The sequence below is a fragment of the Dipodomys merriami genome, unplaced genomic scaffold, assembly GCF_024711535.1.
Source record: "Dipodomys merriami isolate MVZ:Mamm:240054 unplaced genomic scaffold, mDipMer1.0.p SCAF_17, whole genome shotgun sequence".
NCBI classification, from domain to species: domain Eukaryota; kingdom Metazoa; phylum Chordata; class Mammalia; order Rodentia; family Heteromyidae; genus Dipodomys; species Dipodomys merriami.
The window spans coordinates 8,250,865-8,269,724 of NW_027203048.1; the positions used below are offsets into that span (position 1 = coordinate 8,250,865).

General features: G+C 50.4%; 2 protein-coding genes across 2 annotated transcripts in view; one reads left to right on the top strand and one right to left on the bottom strand.

Annotated features, from left to right (window-relative positions):
- Positions 1 to 8,925, top strand: part of Efr3b (EFR3 homolog B) — an 84,550-nt gene extending 75,625 nt beyond the window's left edge. The window contains exons 20-23 of the mRNA XM_070025148.1: positions 1,936 to 1,984; positions 2,881 to 2,987; positions 4,561 to 4,610; positions 5,054 to 8,925. Of these exons, the coding sequence (XP_069881249.1) occupies positions 1,936 to 1,984; positions 2,881 to 2,987; positions 4,561 to 4,610; positions 5,054 to 5,159 (312 nt within the window). The 3' untranslated portion in view covers positions 5,160 to 8,925. The remainder of the gene's footprint in view (positions 1 to 1,935; positions 1,985 to 2,880; positions 2,988 to 4,560; positions 4,611 to 5,053) is intronic.
- Positions 8,926 to 10,854: 1,929 nt separating this feature from the next.
- On the bottom strand, positions 10,855 to 13,797 carry Pomc (proopiomelanocortin). The gene is made up of 2 exons (XM_070024987.1): positions 13,620 to 13,797; positions 10,855 to 11,661 (listed from the first exon to the last, which is right to left on the bottom strand). Exons 1-2 carry the CDS (start codon positions 13,749 to 13,751, stop codon positions 10,999 to 11,001), a joined length of 795 nt encoding a protein of 264 aa, XP_069881088.1. The 5' UTR covers positions 13,752 to 13,797; the 3' UTR covers positions 10,855 to 10,998.
- Between the last annotated feature and the right edge of the window lie 5,063 nt (positions 13,798 to 18,860).

Consider the following 18,860-nt stretch of genomic DNA (forward strand, 5'->3'; position numbering starts at 1 on the left):
AGAAAAGGACAGCAGTGTCTTCATGAGCTCTCTTCCTTCTAACCTGTCTTGAAGGACAGGACGAATATTGAATTTCTGTTCAAATTAACATGATAGCCCCCTTGCTGTGCCCTCGTATCTTCTCCCTCAGCAGACAAAGCAGAGGTGGCCATGAGAATAGGAATCTCAAAGTAAATATTGAAATGGAGTGGCAGAGAGGAGCAGAAAGGATCCCTGACTGCCCAAGTTCGGGAATCCACAGAGGTGCCAGGGGAAACTGCCTTGCAAGAAATAAGGACGCCCACCTGGGAGAGTAGGACAAGGAGACTCTTGTCCTCCAGCATAGGGAGCCAGGCTTTCCTGAGTTCCTGCACCCATTAGCACTGGTGTTGCCATGGAGAACAGCTTCAACACCAAGGCTCCCCCAAATAAGATTCAAGATGGAGAGGTCATTAGGGGTCAGCATCAAGCCTCCCTCCCAAGTGGTGCAGGCCTTGGACCACTTCCTTCATTGGGGCAGATCATGGTGTCAGGACTTTCAGAGCTTTATCTGGAACCTTCCCCTGGAAGGCAGGAAGCTCTGACGTTGGCTCATTGGACTGAGCAAGTTGGGGAGAGGGAATGAGGGGTACCGCTGGCCCTCCTGCCTATAAAAGACTGGGAACCTCCAGTGTGTGAGACCTCATGGTTCATTGGTTGCTGTCTTCTGCTAGTGTTGACTTCTGTGTTAGGAATCGGTAAGTGAAACTGTCATAATAGCCAAGCCATCTATGTACTCATGGCCTTCTGGGCCACCCATATGGGTGTTCCTGTTTAAGAGGCAGTGTAGGGCTGGGAAGTTGGCTCAGTGGTAGAGTGCTTGCCTCGCATACATGAGGCCCTGAGTTCAGTTCCTCAGCACCACATAAGCAGAAAAAAGCTGGGAGTGGCACTGTGTCTCAAGTGGTAGGGCACTACCCTTGAGCTGAAGAGCTGAGGGACAGCGCCCAGGCCCAGAGTTCAGCCTCCATGACTGACAAAAAAAAAAGAGGCCATGTAGCCCAGGGAAGGCCTGGTAGCTGATGCAGGAGTGAAGGTCTCCGCCCATACCTTTCTGCCATGCTTCCCTGCTTCCCACCTTCAGCTCAACATGTCCCAGGCCAGACTCCTCTATGCCATCACTGTGGATGGTGAATCCAGGATGATGTGATCAAATCCCTATCCTGATATCTGGCATTCAGGGCCAGTTATAATCTAGGATGGCACTGCTGTCACTTTCTCCCATCCCCACCCACCCCAGAGTGCCTTGCCTTCCATCTCTGGTGGGACGTTGTCAGTCTCCCCAGGCTACACTCAGATGTCTCCATGTGTTCACTAGTATAGAAGGTCATACACCTGTGAACTGCTTGTTCTTGGATGCCTGGCTCACGGTCCATTTCCTCCATACATTTCTCTCCCCATGAGCTTCACATACCTGACATGGGTTGGACATGGATGGATTGATATTCACAGGGCAAATCCTCAGAGCAAACCATCACCAGATAGAGAGATGTACACAGAATGACTCCAGACAAAACAACTTACATGTACTTCCTATGCTAGCAAAATTTTCTATTTTCTATTTCAGCTGAGTGGCCCACATAGAATCCTGCATGTGACAATACTGGCTGAATGTCTTTATTCCACATCTACGTGTGGGTCCCTTCCATTCCAACAAGTGCCTCCTGAATGCCAAACAAATCCAAAAAGTAGATACAGCCCCATAAACTTTCACACCCAGACTACAGGCTAGAACTCACTTCTTAGAGAGTCTGATGGGGAGTCAGCTTCCATATTGGCACTTCATTTGCTCTTAGTACCTGCTTAGGGAGCTTCCAGAAACTCCAGCAAGAATGGGGTGCAAAGGTCCTGCTAAAGAAGCTAGGGCTGCCTCTTTCTTTCCTCCGCCTTTCTGAGCATTTCTGTCCCCTCCTTCAGCGAGTGCCTGCTGAGGAGATCACATATGAGACCCTGAAGAAGGCCATCGGTAAGACATGGGCCCCAGAATACTCTGGGTAGCGGGGAGGGCAGGGCCGCTCCCTCATGAGATTTACCATTGACTCAGAAGCAGAGGCTGTGGCTTCCTACAAACTCATCACAGCCACCAAATCTTCCCTCTTGATGGGGGACAATACTGTTGCCCCGTGAACCTCTATCAAGCAAGCCAGTGATTTTATATAAATAATTTTTTGAGTGTGATACAAAAGAACAAGTTAATCAATGAAAGAGTAAGAACAAGTCCTGTTAGCATTTATAGAATAAGGGCAATTGACTGTAAACTGCAGTGTGACTTCACTTTTCAACATGGTTCAGCCATGATGTATTCCCATTAAGGGAATTTTTCTGACTGCTGAAACATTAAGCCCTTTCTGGCTCCTTAAACCTTTTGCTCTTTTGGTAATGAATAGTCCTCTCTGCCTACTTCCTAAACTGGGCACAGGGACCATCTATTCTCCTCCCTACCCCCCTTTTTCTTTTCTGGCATTAACTCATTTTGGTTGCACTGACATGTGCAAAGCCTTAAGTGGCCTCAGACGGCTCAGTTCTAGGGAGCGGGTCTGTGCTGACTCTCGCCGCCCTTTTGAAATTACTCTCAGAGTACTAAAAAGGCCCACTATGTTTAAGAGTCCTCATGGCAGTGCAGCTTCTTGGGACCTTCAAAGTCCAGCCCACAGGTCCACTTAACTAGTTCTCAGTGGTTAACAAGGAAAAGGGCTGAATCTCAGGCAGAGGCAGGAAAAGATCCAGCCCCTAGAGCCCTCTTCCTCATCAGAAGATAGAGTCCTCCTAAAAGTCCACCCACTTCCATCTCATCCAGCCCCGCCCCTTCCTCACCAGCAGGGAGGGGAGGACCTGAGCCCTAACCCAGCTCTGTTGTCTCAGTGGACAGTGTAGCCGTGGAGGAGCAGGAGCGAGAACGGCGGCGACAGGTGGTGGAGAAATTCCAGAAGGCACCCTTTGAGGAGATTGCAGCCCACTGTGGGGCCCGGGTGAGTGAGGTTCCACTGGGGTATCCTCCAGAGCCAAATCGGGGCCACATTTGCATCCAGAGCAAGACTGGGTTTAAATGTGTTGGTTCTTTGTCCTCCAGAAGTTTGGACTTTTGATTCCAGCACTGAAAACTCTGCTCTTTGCCCATGCCCTCCTCCACTCCATAGCTCCCCAGAGCCAGTGACTTTCGGTGTTCATAAGGAATGAGTGCTGCCAGGGGCACGGGACCAGATGACGGAGCCACGGTGTTTTACTAGCTTGCTTTCTTCTGAGGGTGATTTGGCCATTATGATGCTCAAAGTATGGAGTGATGGTGGAGTGTGTGGCAAACACTTGCAGCAGGGCCCTCCTCTACCCAGGAGATGCAGCAGGAGGAGGGAGCCACAGGCCTCACAAGAAAGATGGGAAAGAGCAACCAGACAAGTACAGATGCAGAGTGTGGCTGGACCAAGGACGTAGCTCAAGTGCTTCTTGCAATTATTATAATTATAAAACAAAATTGTGAACATTCACAATCTATACACCTTTTCTGGCCACAAAATACATATATTTGTATGGATTTTATATGTAGGTGTGTGTAGATACTTGTTTGTTTATAGGCAATCTGGGGTTTGAACTCATACCTGCTAGGCCAACATTCTACCACTTGAGCTACACTTCCAGCTCTGTTTTTCACTGGTTATTTTTGAGATGGGGTCTTAATCCTGCTACCCAGGCTCACCCTGAGTGACAACCTTTAGGCTTCTTTTCATTGCTGGGATCACAAGTATACCATATCCAGCTTTCCTTTGTAGAACTGGAGTTTCTCACACTTTTCTACTTAGGCTGGCCTGGATCCATGATTCTCCTGGTCTCAGCCTCCCAAGTAGCTAGGCTTATAGGCATGAGCCACTGTGCCCAGCTGTCTGTGTGTGTGTGTGTGTGTGTGTGTGTGTGTGTGTGTGTGTGTGTGTGTGTGTGTGTGTGTGTGTGTGTGCGCGTGCGCGCGCGCGCGCGTGTGTGTAGTACTCTCTATGTATAGCCCAAGTTGGCTTAAGACTTTGAGATCCTCGTGCCTCAGTCTGCTGAGTTCTGGGATTACAGGTATGCCTCATCATGCTCAGCTTGTATTTTATATTTATGTCAATTTATATATTTTCCAGCTGAATAAAATACTTTCCTAGGCCTATGTTTTAACTTCCCATCTCGTCTTCATAGACACTGCACCTTTTATGGACTGAGTTGGCTCAGTCACTGTTAAGGCCCAGTAACTGGACACATGTGAACTAACAAAAGAACTGGCACTCACTCCAAGGCTGCAGTCATTTCCTAGCAACTGGCTCAGGAGCAAGGACCTTAATTGGCTGAAGTCATCCCTGGAGCTCCTGGCCCTCTGTCCTGTCCCCAGCCAGCCTTCAATGATCTGAAGCCACAGTCAGGGTCCAGCGTGCAAGTGCTGAGGAGAAGCTTGTAGCTGGTTGCTTTCCACAGTTTCTCCTGCGGGGCACTCGAGACTCCCCGTGGACACATGGCCTATGAGTCAGCTGCAGGCATTATGGGAACCCAGCTCACTTTTTCTCTGTTTGTGTTTAGGCATCACTGCTGCAGAGCAAACTCAACCAGATCTTTGAGATCACCATCCGGTAAGCTGTAGCCCTGAGGAGGGGGCCTCTTCCTCTGTGTCTATCATGAGGCTTCTCATGCTGAGACCTCCTCAAACACCTGCATTCTGTCCTCCCCGGACCCTCCACCTTGGTCCCCAGTCAAGAGTCATCCATGAACTCTCTCTAGATGAGGAAATGGAAATCAGAGGGAAAGAAGCTAGCTCGGTAAAGTGTCGAAAGGGCAAGGGATCCTAGTGTCCCAGGCTGATTGTACTTGATTTCTAAAGCAGTGGTCTTATCTGCATAGAGACTTGATTGAGCTATAAATTCTAGAGCAACTTGAAAACCTGGAGATCTGTGGAATGACCAGGTCCCTAATTCCTGTGCAAACAGACATCAGCATGTGAGCTGTGTTGACTTGCTCTGGGGTGGGGCCACAGATTGCCTGCTTTACCCCTTTCTTCTCCATATGTCTCACTCAGGCCCCCTCCAAGCCCATCGGGAACTATCACTGCAGCCTACGGCCAGCCACAGAACCACTCCATCCCAGTCTACGAGATGAAGTTCCCCGATCTCTGTGTGTACTGAATTCCAAAAGTGGTCCTCCCTGGAGGAGGGACGGGGTCCTCTCGACGGCTCATCCTCACAACTACCCCTACCACGTGGAAATCCAGCTGCGAGCTCTGAGAAACTCAGTCCCCTTGGATGAGAGAACTTCCCCTGCTCAAGGTGGAGCCTCCAGGCCTTCTCTGGAAAGATGGGGCTCCCGCCTTCTCCTTGTCTTCCCTGAGGGAGATCCCACCACCTGTCCTCTGGAGCCAAAAAGCATCTCACCTGTGCCCTTGTCTTCTGTATGGGCCTGAGAATCATGGGAATGTCTCCAGAGGGAAGCCAAAAGGCTTAGGTCTCCAACCTGGTGGGTGGGAAGATGGTTTCCATTAGGGATAGCTCTGTGGGGGCCCATCAGCCACCACCAGAGGAGGGCAGACTTGGTTAGTCAAAGGAAGCCATAGATGGCACTTAGAGGAACCAAGTAAAGAAGTGACAATATGGTAGCTAGAAGATGGCGGCCTCTTACCCTGCAGTCCCCCTCCATCCCAACTGAAGTCCCAGTGTCTCTTCCTCTCTTGCTTAGCCTCCAGTTGTCTGTTTCTTACTACTACTAATGAATGTTGAGCTGTTAGGAGTTGGAGGTAGAGACACAGGTGGGAGGGGGACTATGAAGGTGGAATGAAGGACAGGATGGGCGGCCCGGGGGTCCAGAAAGGCCGCTTCTCTCAATGTGGGTGGCTGGTTTCCTCTGGGACCTGCCTCCTGTCTCGAGCACAAGTGTGGCCAGTCTTAGTCCCTCTGTAGCATCTTCTCATGGCCTTTGTTCAGATGGACCGTGTAGTAGCCCTCCCGTGGCTTTCTGTTTTCTGGATGTTTCTCTGTGTTGGTTGAGTTCTCTCTCCTTGGTGTCTGTCTTTCAAGGATCTGAAGATGTTTCCACAGCATCTAGGTTGAGGAAAGGCAGAACAGTGTAATTGGTTCTGGGTAACTGGAAAGTGGGGGAAGAAATACAGGGTCCCTGAGGCCTGCCACATCACCTCCCATGGAAGAGATTCCAGCAGGGTCGGGAAGGAGGGCGGGAGAAGCGGATGAGTGGCACTTCGGGACTCAAGGACATCAGACATCCACCTTTTGAATGTCCCATTTGAGGAAAAGGGTCTAGCAGCTAATAGCAGAATTAGTTCTTCACTGTCTGTACAAAGTCTGGGACACTGGTGACAAGTGGCTTTGCTTGTGGCCTGGGGAGAGGCAGTGGAGACCTTTTTAGTTCTGGGCTTTCTTTGTCCTTAGTGCTGTCTGCCTGTTCCTGTGTCACTGGTCTTTGCTAAGAACCATGGGCTCAGAGCCAGGCAGAGCATGCAAAAGGCTGCTAGCTGCTCCATCCTGCATCCCTTTCCCAGTCTTTCCTCCAGGTGCCTCTGTGCCCCTCAGCACCATTGGCAGAATCTCATCTGCACCTCCTCCAGGGGCTAGGCCCTGTGGTCCAGAGTAGCCCCCTCTTCTTTTAGACTTCCCATAGCTTTCCTGAGCTGACATCACTCAGGAAGTTATGGATGCTCAAATGTTCTCTCGCTGGAGAATGTACTTTTTTTTTTTAAGACAGGAGAGTAAAGAGATTTCTTGACTCAAAAGGCAAAGTTTTTATCAGTGGACCAGAATGGGGAAGATACCCTCAGATCACATCCTATACATGACTCTGTGCAGATACCCAGTGAGAGCCTGATTGTTAGGATTGATGAGTGAATTCTAAAATCAGGAGAACCTAACGCATGCAGTTCCTAACGCATGTGCACTAAATGCCATGGCAAGGGGACTGACAGACCCCCTGTAGTTCCCTCATTTAGGATACAGCTCTTTTCCTATGGTCACTACCTGGTGCTGTATGCACATAGCTCCTGCACAGCCTGCATGGTCACAGAGCCCTGGCTGAGGCCCTGCTTCCCAGGGCTTTTTGGCTATTTCTGTGGGGTTTTGTCTCAACCCAACCTTACAAGCATGGACTTAGATTTCTCTTTATTATCTCTTTATTCAGAAGCCAAGTTTAAAATAACTTTCAACAAACAATCCTTGAAGTGAATCTAAACCTTGAGCCCCACAAACATACCTTTCCTCATCAATTATCCATCTTTTACCCGTGTTCATCTTTGATAAGAGATGCTCACTACTTTCTTGTTTCCACATTAATTAGGGTCCCCATAGCAACTTCACCCTGAGCACTGCCTGAAGGACTTGGTTCTACGACATGGGACCCTTTTCTAGAGGTTCCTCCCTGCTTCTGGGAAAGAAAAGAAAAGACTTAGGGCTTCCATCCAAGTGGGCTGGATTGCTGCCCCGGGGCAGCTTTTTCTTTAAGCTATGCTGTTGAGCAAGAGGCTGCATTTTTTTTTCTGTGAGCTCTCTTTTCAGTTTCCATTGAAGTCCACACTCAGTAGGATATAGGTTCCTGCTGACATGGAGTAGAATCTGGATCCTAGTCAGGAATGCCTTAAAGTCGGAAGTTTAAGGTGATTGTTAATCTGGCAGAAAATTAAATGATGAGCACAAATTATGTCACCCCATCAAAGCCCTGAAAGAGGTAGGATCTCAATGGAAGAACCTAGTATCAAGTCCCATGTCCTGCCTGTAGGCCATCTGGCAGCAGCATCTCATGATTCTTTCCTCTCCCCTTCTCTATTGTAAGCTTGAGCCCAAGGGAACCGACATGCCTCCCCCCTCCACCCCCTCCCATGAGATCTCTGTGGGAAAGGAATAGACAGTTGGTGTCCTCATGATAGAATTGTTTAGGTATGAATGATTTGAGGAATTGAGTCATAAAAATACATAAGCTAGGCACCAGTGGCTCACACCTGTAATCCTAGCTACTCAGGAGGCTGAAATCTGGAGGACCATGGTTTGAAACTAACCAAGGCAGAAAAATCTGTAAGCTTCCATCCCCCAAATAATCAGCAAAAAGGAGGACTAGGAGGCATGACTCAATTGGTAGAACTAAAAAAAAAAAAGCAAGTGCAAGGCCCTGAGTTCAAACCCCAATACTTTCAAGAAGATGGTAGCTGGCTGGTATGGGAACCTAAGGGAAGAGCAAGACCTGAATTGCTGGGCTATTACGTTTCAAGGCAAAAGTGAAGTCATCAGAACAGGCCAACTCAAAAATAGTATCTGGGGAGGAGTCAGAGCAGTATGTTACCCTAGTAATTGGTTACTGTGGCCCTTTACCCCAACTTGGGCCTAGGTCTGAAGATTGCATAGGGAAAATCATGGACCCTATCCTGGACCCTGGCTAGTTAGTGGGGAGAGGAGGAAGGACTTCTTTGGTTTTCCTTTAGCACAAGGCTGACTGACAGGTAGGTCCTCTCCCCTCCAGGAGACCACAGGTCCTCCTGAGCTCAGCACCTTCCCTTGAGCTCTTCCTCCATGACTGTTGATTCTGGCATATGGAGTGTAGAGTTTTAAGTCCAGAAATGCTGCAGCCCTTACATTGTAATGTGTGTGTCTGTCCATTTTAATCTTCATGGCCTGGCTGAGTGTGTGTGCGTGCATGTGTGTAATGTAGTTCGTAGTTGCCAATATATGTATATAATAGCTGACATATTTATATGTGACTGCAGAATTAGTGCCTGTGGCAGTTTTCTGTCTTTTAAACTTGTTGAATCAAACTAGAATTATTTTTAGGGAAGGGGAGGGCAAAGGGGGAGTGGAGGGAGCGTGGGAAGGACTCTTAGCAAAATCATTCTTTAGGGCATTCAGTTGCAATTTCCCAATGAGCCTTCATAGTGCCCTTTCCAAATAAATGTTAATGTTGTCACCACATGGTCGAATGCTTGATTTCTTCAAAGCAAATGGTTTTCTGGAGATAAAAACAGAATCTTAAAATATCAGCAAGGTACTGCTGACATTTAGCCACCCCCACTGGCCCTTACTTCACCTGACTGACTCCAAAGGAAGGAGGGGAGGGGATGGGAAAGGATGCTACCCAGATAGAAACCTGAGGCCAGGGCTCAGCTGGGCGCATCCTCAGAAGGGCTCAGCCATTCTTTCTCCTACCTCATTTCCTATAAACCACATTGCAGAAATCGTAATTTGGCCCTCAGGTTTGCCACACACCAGGACTTATCTGGTTCAGTCCCTATTCTCCTTCATTGTAAATGCCCACAGCACCAAATACAGGGGGAATATGTATATGTGTTATCATATAAAATTATTTTCCATTGGTTGACTTTTTTTTTTTTGCTGTTATCGGGTCTTGGTAACAATGCTCATTTTCACTCCATTTTCTTGTTCATGGCTGGTGCTCTAGCACTTGAGCCACACCTTCAGCCCAGCATTTGTTAGTTAATTGGAGATTGAGTCTTGTGGACTTTATCTGGGCTGGCTATAAACCACAATTATCCAGGTCTCAGCCTCCTGAGTCACTAGGATTACAAAAGTGAGCCACTGACACCTAGCTTCTATCTAGCTTTAATATATGGCATTCACTGATAAGTCTAAGGTAAGTCTCATGTATGTGCATCCCTTATGAACAAGTGGCTTACAAATCTGTGACCGCAGCATGGTGAAAACACAAGGAGACCCAAGAAACATGACACCTGGCTTCTGTCCTACATATCTTGGAGTTTCCCTGAGGGGACAGCACTTGCGTATATGGTTGTTTGGTATCCTAGCCAGGTAACACGCCCTCCACTAGTGGAAACCCTGAAGATGAGCAGAGATAGGTAGCTGGGAGAGAGCATGATTTGCCCAGTGGAGATGGATTTGAGGTGACTTATGTTGAGAAAAAAAAAAAAGGCATTTGGAATGATGAGAAAAGTCCAGGCCTTCTAGGTAGTGATCAGTGAGACCAGTGGGAATCAGGCAGAGCCTTCATCCTCAGAAAGGTTCAGTAAGGAGAGTAAGCTTGGTTGACAAGGGCCTTGCCTGCCTTACTCTATACATGATGGGAAATTTGAGGATAGCACTCGGCTTGTAGGCCAGGGAGTCTGAGTAGAGAAGAGCAAGCTTTTGTATACATTCAAGAGTAGTTTGCATATGATAGGCTGGAGAACAACTGGTTAGGGCCAGTTGTGATAGTGAAGTCTGGAAAGGAAGAGAAGGACTGTCATTGGACAACACAGGAGGGAGGAGTTGGGACACATTGAGGCAGGAGACAGGACCTCAAAACTTGAGGCAGAGGGACTGGTAGAAGCCTGTGTATATTGTATTAAAAGATACGTATCTTTATGGGTCTGTATCTTTGGCCAGATTAGAACTGATAGCAATTCTCAGCTCTCACACTTGGCTCTCATCCATTTTCTCCTTTAATCCTGGCCAAAGTTCTTAGGAAGCAACTGAGAAGTTGGAGAAGTTCACTTGCCTAAGGTCAGAAACATGGAAGAGTATTGCCAGAACTCAGATCCTGAAAGGGATGACCGCAACTTCCACCTGATAGCCCAGGGTGCCTTTCTAGTGGTGTGTGAGCCTCAGAAGTTGCCCTTTCAGTGTCTGACCTGACCACATAGATGTGGTCACTCTGCTGTGTTTGCAACATAATGAAGGTGTGGAACATGAAGATGTTGGTCTCCACTCATTTACTGGAGGTAGAGAGGTGGAGGTATTTTCTTTCCATTGTCCCTACCTCCAATGAAATATGCCACCCGACCACTGAAAACCTTTTTTTTTTTTTTTTTTTTTGCTCTCTCTGATGGCTGAGAGAGTACTTTTTCTTTTAAACCAGAGTCTACAGAGTCCGAGTCAGCTATGAAATTGGAAAGATTTTATTCCCTAACTACAAGGCAGCTTTAGGAGGCTGGATGCCCCGGCACTGCCCGGGCCCAGGAGCGGATCTCCGGGGCTGAGAGGCGACAGGACGCCAGGCGAGGACGGGAGCCCAGAGCCCTGCGCCTCACTGGCCCTTCTTGTGGGCGTTCTTGATGATGGCGTTCTTGAACAGCGTCACCAGCGGCGTCTGGCTCTTCTCCGAGCTCATGAAGCCCCCGTAGCGCTTGTCCTTGCGCGGGCTGCCCCAGCGGAAGTGCTCCATCTGGTAGGACCCGTCGTCCTTCTTCTCGGCCTCGGGCTCCAGGCCGTACTCCAGGTCGGGGTCGCTGGCGCCGGGGTCGGGCGCTGCCCCGGGCCGCTGGCCCGCCAGCTCCCTCCTGAACTCCAGGGGGAAGGCCTCGGCCGACTCGTCCTCCGCGCCGTTGGGGTACACCTTTACGGGGCGCCGCTTCTTGCCCACCGGCTTGCCCCAGCGGAAGTGCTCCATGGAGTAGGAGCGCTTGCCCTCGCGTGGGCTCGGCTCGGCGCCCTCGCCGCCGGGGAGCCCGACGCTACGGAGGGGCACCGGGACGCGGCCTTCGCCCGCCGCGACCTCCTCCTCGCGCTTCTGCCCGGCGCCGCCATTGCTGCTGCTGCTGCTGCTGCTGTTGCGGCGGCCGAAGCGGTCCCAGCGGAAGTGGCTCATGACGTACTTCCGGGGGTTCTCGGCCAATGGCTGCTCGTCGCCGTTGCCCGGAAACACAGGCGTCTCGGCGGAGAGGTCGGGCTTGCAGGCCCGGAGGCACGCCTGGAAAGAGAGCGCGTGAGGGAGCCGGGCCCTGCGGCCTCCCGCGCCTCTCCCCGGGCCTCGCCTGCTCCTCCGGACGCTAGAGGCCACGCCTCACGTGGAGGCCGCCATGCCCGCACCTGGACATCTTTCCTGCCCCATCAGCGCTGCACTCCACGGTCTGTCCTCCCATGGACTTGAGAGCTGGGCCCTACCATGCATTATATGTATTATTCCCTTTGTAGGAATTCCTTCCCCTAAAGCAGATGGATGGCCATTGTGGGTACTTGATACTGAGTACTTACGGTTCAAGATCAGGAGAGGCACAGGACTGGAATTTAGGAGAAAATTTCAAGTGATAGATTTCTAGGCGTGTACTTACAACAATTCCTCAATGCTACCCCAGTCTCTACTTCATGCCTTAACCCCCAGCCCTTTCCTTGCACTGTGTCTCAAAGCTTTCCAGCATCCAGTGGGCCGTTTGTGTCCTCAGAACTGATTTCCTTATACCTTCCCTTAGTCTGAAATTTGGGACAAGATGGTTCACTTTCCTGCCACCTCATTTTGGCTAAGGGGGAGAGTAGGAAGCCAGAGTTATTTCTGTGGAGCTGGTGTTTCTACTATCTGTCCATAGAGGACTCAATTTGCTTAGGAAAATGGCCCATAGACTACAGCCTTGAGTCTTTCATTTGCTTAGGAACTACTAAAGGATCCCACTGAGTTTAGCAAATTGGAATTCAGAATTATAACATGCCAAATGTTAACTGTGGAAAATGAAAACAATGTAATATAGGCTCACCACCCTTAGTCACATAATGAAACAGGAAGCTGAGAGATGAAAGGACCTGGTTAAGGTCATTGATCAACTCTTACTGGCAACAGAAGTGGAACTAGAACCCATGAGCTCTGTGTACAGTGCTCCCTTCCTGGTGAAGTCTCAACAAAAGAAGCTATACAGTGGGTGTCTTTTGGATTTCCCTGAAATGGAACTCTTAGAATCCCCCAGGCTTCTTGTTTCTATTTTATACATAGAATCTGCTCTGTGTTTTAAAGTTTTCTCCCATCACTTAAATTCAGTACACCATTGACAAAACACACCGGATATAATGATGGATATTCCATTTTGATTTGGCAGGTGCTGAGCACACATACACATGGTAGGCACACACAAACATATGCACATACACACTCATAACTTGTGGTGACCTGACACAATGGACCTTGACATGCTAGGAAAATGGAAAACAAACTTGGCAGAAAGCCAGGGCCCTTGAAGCATGAGATTTTTTGGTACCAGTTACCAAGAAAGTTGTCTCTCTGGGGCAGGAGGGTGTGGCTCAGAAGTAGAGCATTTGCCTACTATGTGTGAGACCCTGGGTTTGATCCTTAGCACTAGGAGAAACAAAAGGTTTTTCCTTCTCCTTCTAGTCTCCCTTTAGTGGAGATACCCATCTGGCTTTGAAGATAAAAGGAGTAGATAGTAGATAAAAGGAGAAGAAATATGGAGTAAAATGGTGATGTGAGGCTATTTTTAAAAGGCATAATTTGGGAGCTAAAATGGTCAGTGATATAGAATTAGTTGAAGGAGCAATTATTGTTGATATGGCACTAACTAGTTTAAATGGTGTGGGGTCTCCATAGAAGACACATGAGGAGGTTGGGATAATGAAACAGAAATTGTGGACAAGACCCATCTCTTTGAAGCTGCTCCCTCCTCTCATCGGCTGTGAGCCACACCCTCCTGCCCCAGAGAGACCACTTTCTTGGTAACTGGTACCAAAAAATCTCATGCTTCTGGGAGCCTGGCTTTCTGCCAAGTTTGTTTTCAGTTTTCCCAGCAAAGCTTTGCTCCTATCCCGGGTTACCCAGTCAATGGAAATAAATGTTCCCTTCCCCCACCCTTTTCTTTTGAGCTATCCCAGCACTAGTCCCCTCTGGTGCCCACACCAGGTGGCATCCATGACCCACCATGCACATACCAGCAGATTGCTTTCCGTGGAAAGGTCCTGACACTGGCTACTCTCCAGACACCAGCCACGCACTTCCATGGAGGCCTGAAGCAGCAAGGCCAGCAGCAGGGCCCCTGGGCGACTGTAACACGACCTCGGCATCTTCCAGGTGGCAGGCTGAGGTTCTGCAGAAGCAAACAAGTTGGTGGAACCCCTGCAGCGACCAGAACAATGTTGGCCAGTCCCCAGGAAGAACCGTGAGCCAACATTAACAACACTCACTTGTGGAGTCCAAGGCTTTTTGAGGACAGGAGTGATGCCGAGAAGGGGCTGTGGGAGGCAAGAGGGGAAATGGGACCCAGGACAGTGATGGACAGTTTTCCTTTCATCTCATGTTAAAACCAGACCCCTAAGGAGATCAGGGCTGGAAGCTATTTGGGAATCACTTGCTCCAGCCCTTCATATATATGAGATAGGAAAAATCAAAGCCCAAGGGAGAGATAATAACTTTCATGTTCATGACAGGTAAAGCTAAGTTATAGAGTTTCTAGCACAGAGCTTTCTTAGTTCCCTGCACGCTGTGGAAGCAATAGTTCTAACACTTCACATAAAATGGATGAGAAGGATAAAGGACTGGGTTTCTGATCGAGATGCTCTTCCAACCCCCCTCCTCTACAAAGATCCTTTCACTTCTCTAAAAGTATTGTCCATAAATATTAAATTTGCATAAAGGGCAAATAAAACTGTCCCTGTGGTTTGTGTCCTGCACACGGTTCATTCAGGTGATCACTGCTTCTCAAACCGCAGTAATTATGGAGAGGCTTACTCTCTCTTTGTGATGCTGGAGATCGAAGCTAGGGTCTTGCATGTACCACTGAGCTACATTCCAGCTCCGGGAGAGATTTTTTTATTTATTTGTTTGTTGGTCGTGGGGCCTGAACTCTAGGCCTGGGCGTTGTCCCCCAGCTCTTCAACTGTAGACTAGCGCTCTACCATTTAAGCCTCAGCCCCACTTCCAGCTTTTACTGCTTATGTGGTGCTTGCAAGGCAAGCACTCTACCACTGAGCCACCTTCCCAGCCCCGAGAGATTTATTTTTAAAGCTGGTCCTTGTTCTCTTAAACTGGCTCATCATCTGAATACAGGCTTCTTGTTCTCCAGAGATCTGGCGATCTGTCAAAGATCTGGATTTGAGTATGTGGGTGTTAGGTGGGGAGAGTGATGGACAGAGAGAGTGGAAGGGAGCTACCTCCAGTGTGAATAAATACTGAAGATACCATTGGAGAATCCAGGAAGTACCTTTGAGTGGAGGTTGTCATCAAGAGACCAGAATTCAGGGCAGGAAACCCACAGTGTCTTTGTCCCCAACAGCCTTGTCCTTCTCCAACACCTCTAGCTCTTACATTGCTATATTTCTTCTCACCCGGGGGAGCCCCTGAAATCACCCTATTCTGTAATCAGCTCACCACCAATTCTACAATCACTTTGGCATTCAAAAGATCTTCTCCAAGAGCTGTTACAAATTTCATTAGATGATCAAAGAAATTCACCTTAAGGTATAGATGACTAAGTGTCTTGTCACCACTTAATGTACATTTGCATCGTGAAGTAAATTTGCCTGAGAGAAAGCTCTCATTTAGAGGGGTGTGGGCTGAGTCTTTTTTTAGAGGAGATGTTTTTGGAAGTAAAAGTTCTCCCTGGCCCTCACTGTCTACTTCAGGAAGCCACTTCCTTCTCTCTGTCCCACCCCTGCCCCATTCCCCAAGAACTTGGCCTGCTCAGGACTAGCTTCAAAGTGGGCACAGGGCATCCGCTGCGTGTTTTCCGACAAGCCATTAGATGGCGCTGGCAGCCAGGAAGCTGACCGGGCAGCACCTAAGCCCAAGGGGCAGTTAGGGGTGCTTGGTCAACCTTGCTGGCTCCTTCTAATCAGTGATAGACCACTTCTGTTGTAGCCTGCTGACCTTCTAGTTGAAGCAGGCAGCCTGAACTCGGTGGCCAAGTCAATTACACCAAAGCACTGAGAGCATCTAGCACATTCAGGACTGCGACTCACCCAGATATTGCTGGAGAAGTAGAAGAAGAAAAAGGTGGCTAATATAAAATAATGTATTAGTAGAATAAAAAATCATAGAGGCATGAAAGTCTCCTCAACTACACTTCATTTCTCCTCGAAGTTGGTCGTTGCGGATGGCCTGAATTGTCTAAGGGTCTACACCCTGACTTCAAGCCTTCCTGAGAAGCCCCAGAGAGCATTTCCTCACCTCTCCTGCCTACTAGCCGGGCTGTAAATCCTGCTCCCTGCCCTTCCCCCAGCTCCTCCTCCATACGTAAAAAATCCAATGGTTGCCTGAAAGCAACTTACATTTCGCTTAAGTGTCTTTTTCCTACAACGAACAATAGTATCTTATGTCATTTTTTTAAGCAAGCATAAAAAAGTAGGGTTTCTTTGTCCTTTGAAAGCCCCGGAAAATAGAAACATCTGCTCATCTTGACGGTAATTTTATAATAGAACGACATTCGTTTGTTACTCTGAAACTCCACACTGCCATGCTCTTCGGTACAGATTCAAGAAGCAGAAATGTGGTTTCCTCTCCGTACATGTAATGACACAATGCATCAAGTCCTATCCCCGTCTGAGGGAAAATTAAATGTGTACATTACCTTGTGGAGGGATACATAAAGGCGCACTTTTCCTTTTCCTTGGCTCCTCCCGGTCTCTCCGTGAAGGCCACTCTTTGGCCCACAGAGAGTGTGCGACGCGGGCTTTCCTCCCGTCCTTGTAAATGCCCCGCGCCCGCGCCCGGGTGCCCCGACGGCCGCCTGGGTCTGCAGGGTGCGGGTCCCGCTGTAGTCGGGCTGGGGACATCCAAAATCCAGCCCGGGCGTTTCAGGACCTTGGACAGCTCCCGGCGGGGCACCTGTTTTTAACCCTAGCCGGGCCTTGGACAAGCCCGGATTCCGTCCTTGACCCCACAATCCCGCGGACACCGTAGGACAGCGGCCTCGGGCGTGCCAAGACCGGCGCTGCAACGTGCTTTGGGGCGCCCAAGAGTTAACGCTAAAAACCTCTCCGGACAGAAAGTTTATTTCCCTCGGGCCTCCCCACGGTCGTGGTCGCTCTGTGCGGGGCGGCTTCCTTTGAAGACGTGGCAAACACTCGGAAAATCAGAAAGAAGACTCGAAAACGGCCGCGGTCCCAAGATCTCCCCCGAGGGTCCTACTCGCCCACTGCCTCCGTTTCCCCACCCGGGCGCCGAGAGCCCGCGGGGAGCCGGGGCGCCCGCGCCCTCGGCGGCGTGGCGGCCCTCCGCCCTCGGCCGGGGCTCAGCCCGGCTGTCCGGCCACGCCGCCGTCAGCTCACCAAGTTTGCCAAGAACTCGGGACCGGGACGCTCCCCGGGGGCCCGAGGCCGCCTTGCCCACGGGCGGCGCGTGCCGAGGTCCCGGGCGGGGTCCGGCGCCCGTGCGCCCCGTGCGCCCTTACCTGCGGCGGGGAGGCTGCGCTCGGCTCCGGGGGCTCCGGGGGGCTCCAGGCCGGGAGTGCTGGGCGGCCGCTCCGGCGCTCGGCCCACTGGGGCCCGGCGGCTCTCCTCCGTGCTTATATACCTGCGGGGTGGGCGCCGGACGTGCCCTCCCCGGCCGCGCGCGCGGGCGAGCGGCTGGGGCCGAGGCGCGGGAGGGGGCTTCCCGGCGGGGCGCCCAGCTGCCCTTCGCACCACCCTGCCGAAACGCGCACCTGCCGGCCCTAGGCGGGAAAGAACTTAATGAAGGTCGGGTGGGCTCTCCAGCTCCGGACGGGGAGAGGCTTAGCACCCCGGTGTGGCGCGGCTGAGACCTGGGTGAAATGAGCCGTGTGGCCCGTGTGCGCGCGCCGGGCTGCCAGCTGCCTCGCTGGCATTTGGAGGTGACTATCACAGCACCCGGGGGAGGGGGCTCCCTTATGCCTTGGCTCTCCCCAACGTTTGGAAAGTCGGATGGGGCGAGCCTGAGGCCCGGGACAGGTTGGTCTTGGGGGTGGTTCCCGAGGGCCTCACCCAGGACGGCCTTTTTGTGCCCGAACACCTTGGAAAAAGGCCCTGTTGGCCCCTAGGCCACTACCAGGAGCTGTAGCCTTTGTGATGAGCAGACAGACGACTTGCCCTGTGGCCAAGAGCTGGCAGGCTCCTTTCTCGCATAGCCTTCAACTTCTAGCCTGGCCCAAGAGTTCCACTTCACTCTAAGCTTCAAAGTCTAGCTTGGGAGAAGAGGAGAGAACACGCGAGCCCACTGTGGAAGAATCCATCTGAACCTGAATGAAGAAGCAAAACCAAAGCAGGGCACATATGGCACACACCTGCAATCCCAGCTACTTAGGAGGCTGAGAGCTGAGGATCAAAGCCAGTACCAGGAAGGAAAGCCTAAAAAATTCTTTTCTAGGGCTGGGAAGGTGACTCAGTGGTAGAGTGCTTGCCTTGCATGCATGAAGCCCTGGGGTCGATTCCTCAGCACCACATAAGCAGAAAAAGCCAGAAGTGGAGCTGTGGCTCAAGTGGTAGAGCACTAGCCTTGAGCTGAAGAGCTGAGGGACAGCGCCCAGGCCCAGAGTTCAGCCCCCAAGACCGACCAAAAAGAAATTAAAAATTAGGCTGGGGATGTGGCTTAGTGGTACAGTGCTTGTGTAGCATGCATGAAGTCCTGGGTTTGAGTCCTCAGTACCACATAAACAGAAAAAGCCAGAAGTGGCACTGTGGTTCAAGTGGTAGAGAGCTAGCCTTGAGCAAAAGAAGCTCAGGGTCATGCCCAGGCCTGAGTTCAAGCTCCAGGACTGGCCCCCCAGAAAATTGATAATTAAATAAATAAATTAAAATTAAGGTGGGTACTGGTGGCTCACACCTGTAATCTTAGCTACTTAGGAGGCTGAGATCTGAGGATGGTGGTTCAAAGCCAGCCTGGGCAGGAAACTCCATGAGATTCTTATCTCCAATATATTACTTTAAAAAGCCGGATGTGTTGGGCTGGGAAGGTGGCTCAGTGGTAGAGCGCTTGCCTTGCATGCATGAGGCCCTGGGTTCGATTCCTCAGCACCACATAAGCAAAAAGAAAAAAGCCAGAAGTGGCACTGTGGCTCAAGTGGTAGAGCGCTAGCCTTGAGCTGAAGAGCTGAGGGACAGCACCCAGGCCCAGAGTTCAGGCCCCACGACCAGACACCCCCCCCAAAAAGCCAGATGTGGTGCTGTGCCTCAAGTAGTAGAGTGCTAGCCTTGAGCAAAAGAAGTTCAGGGACAGCGCCC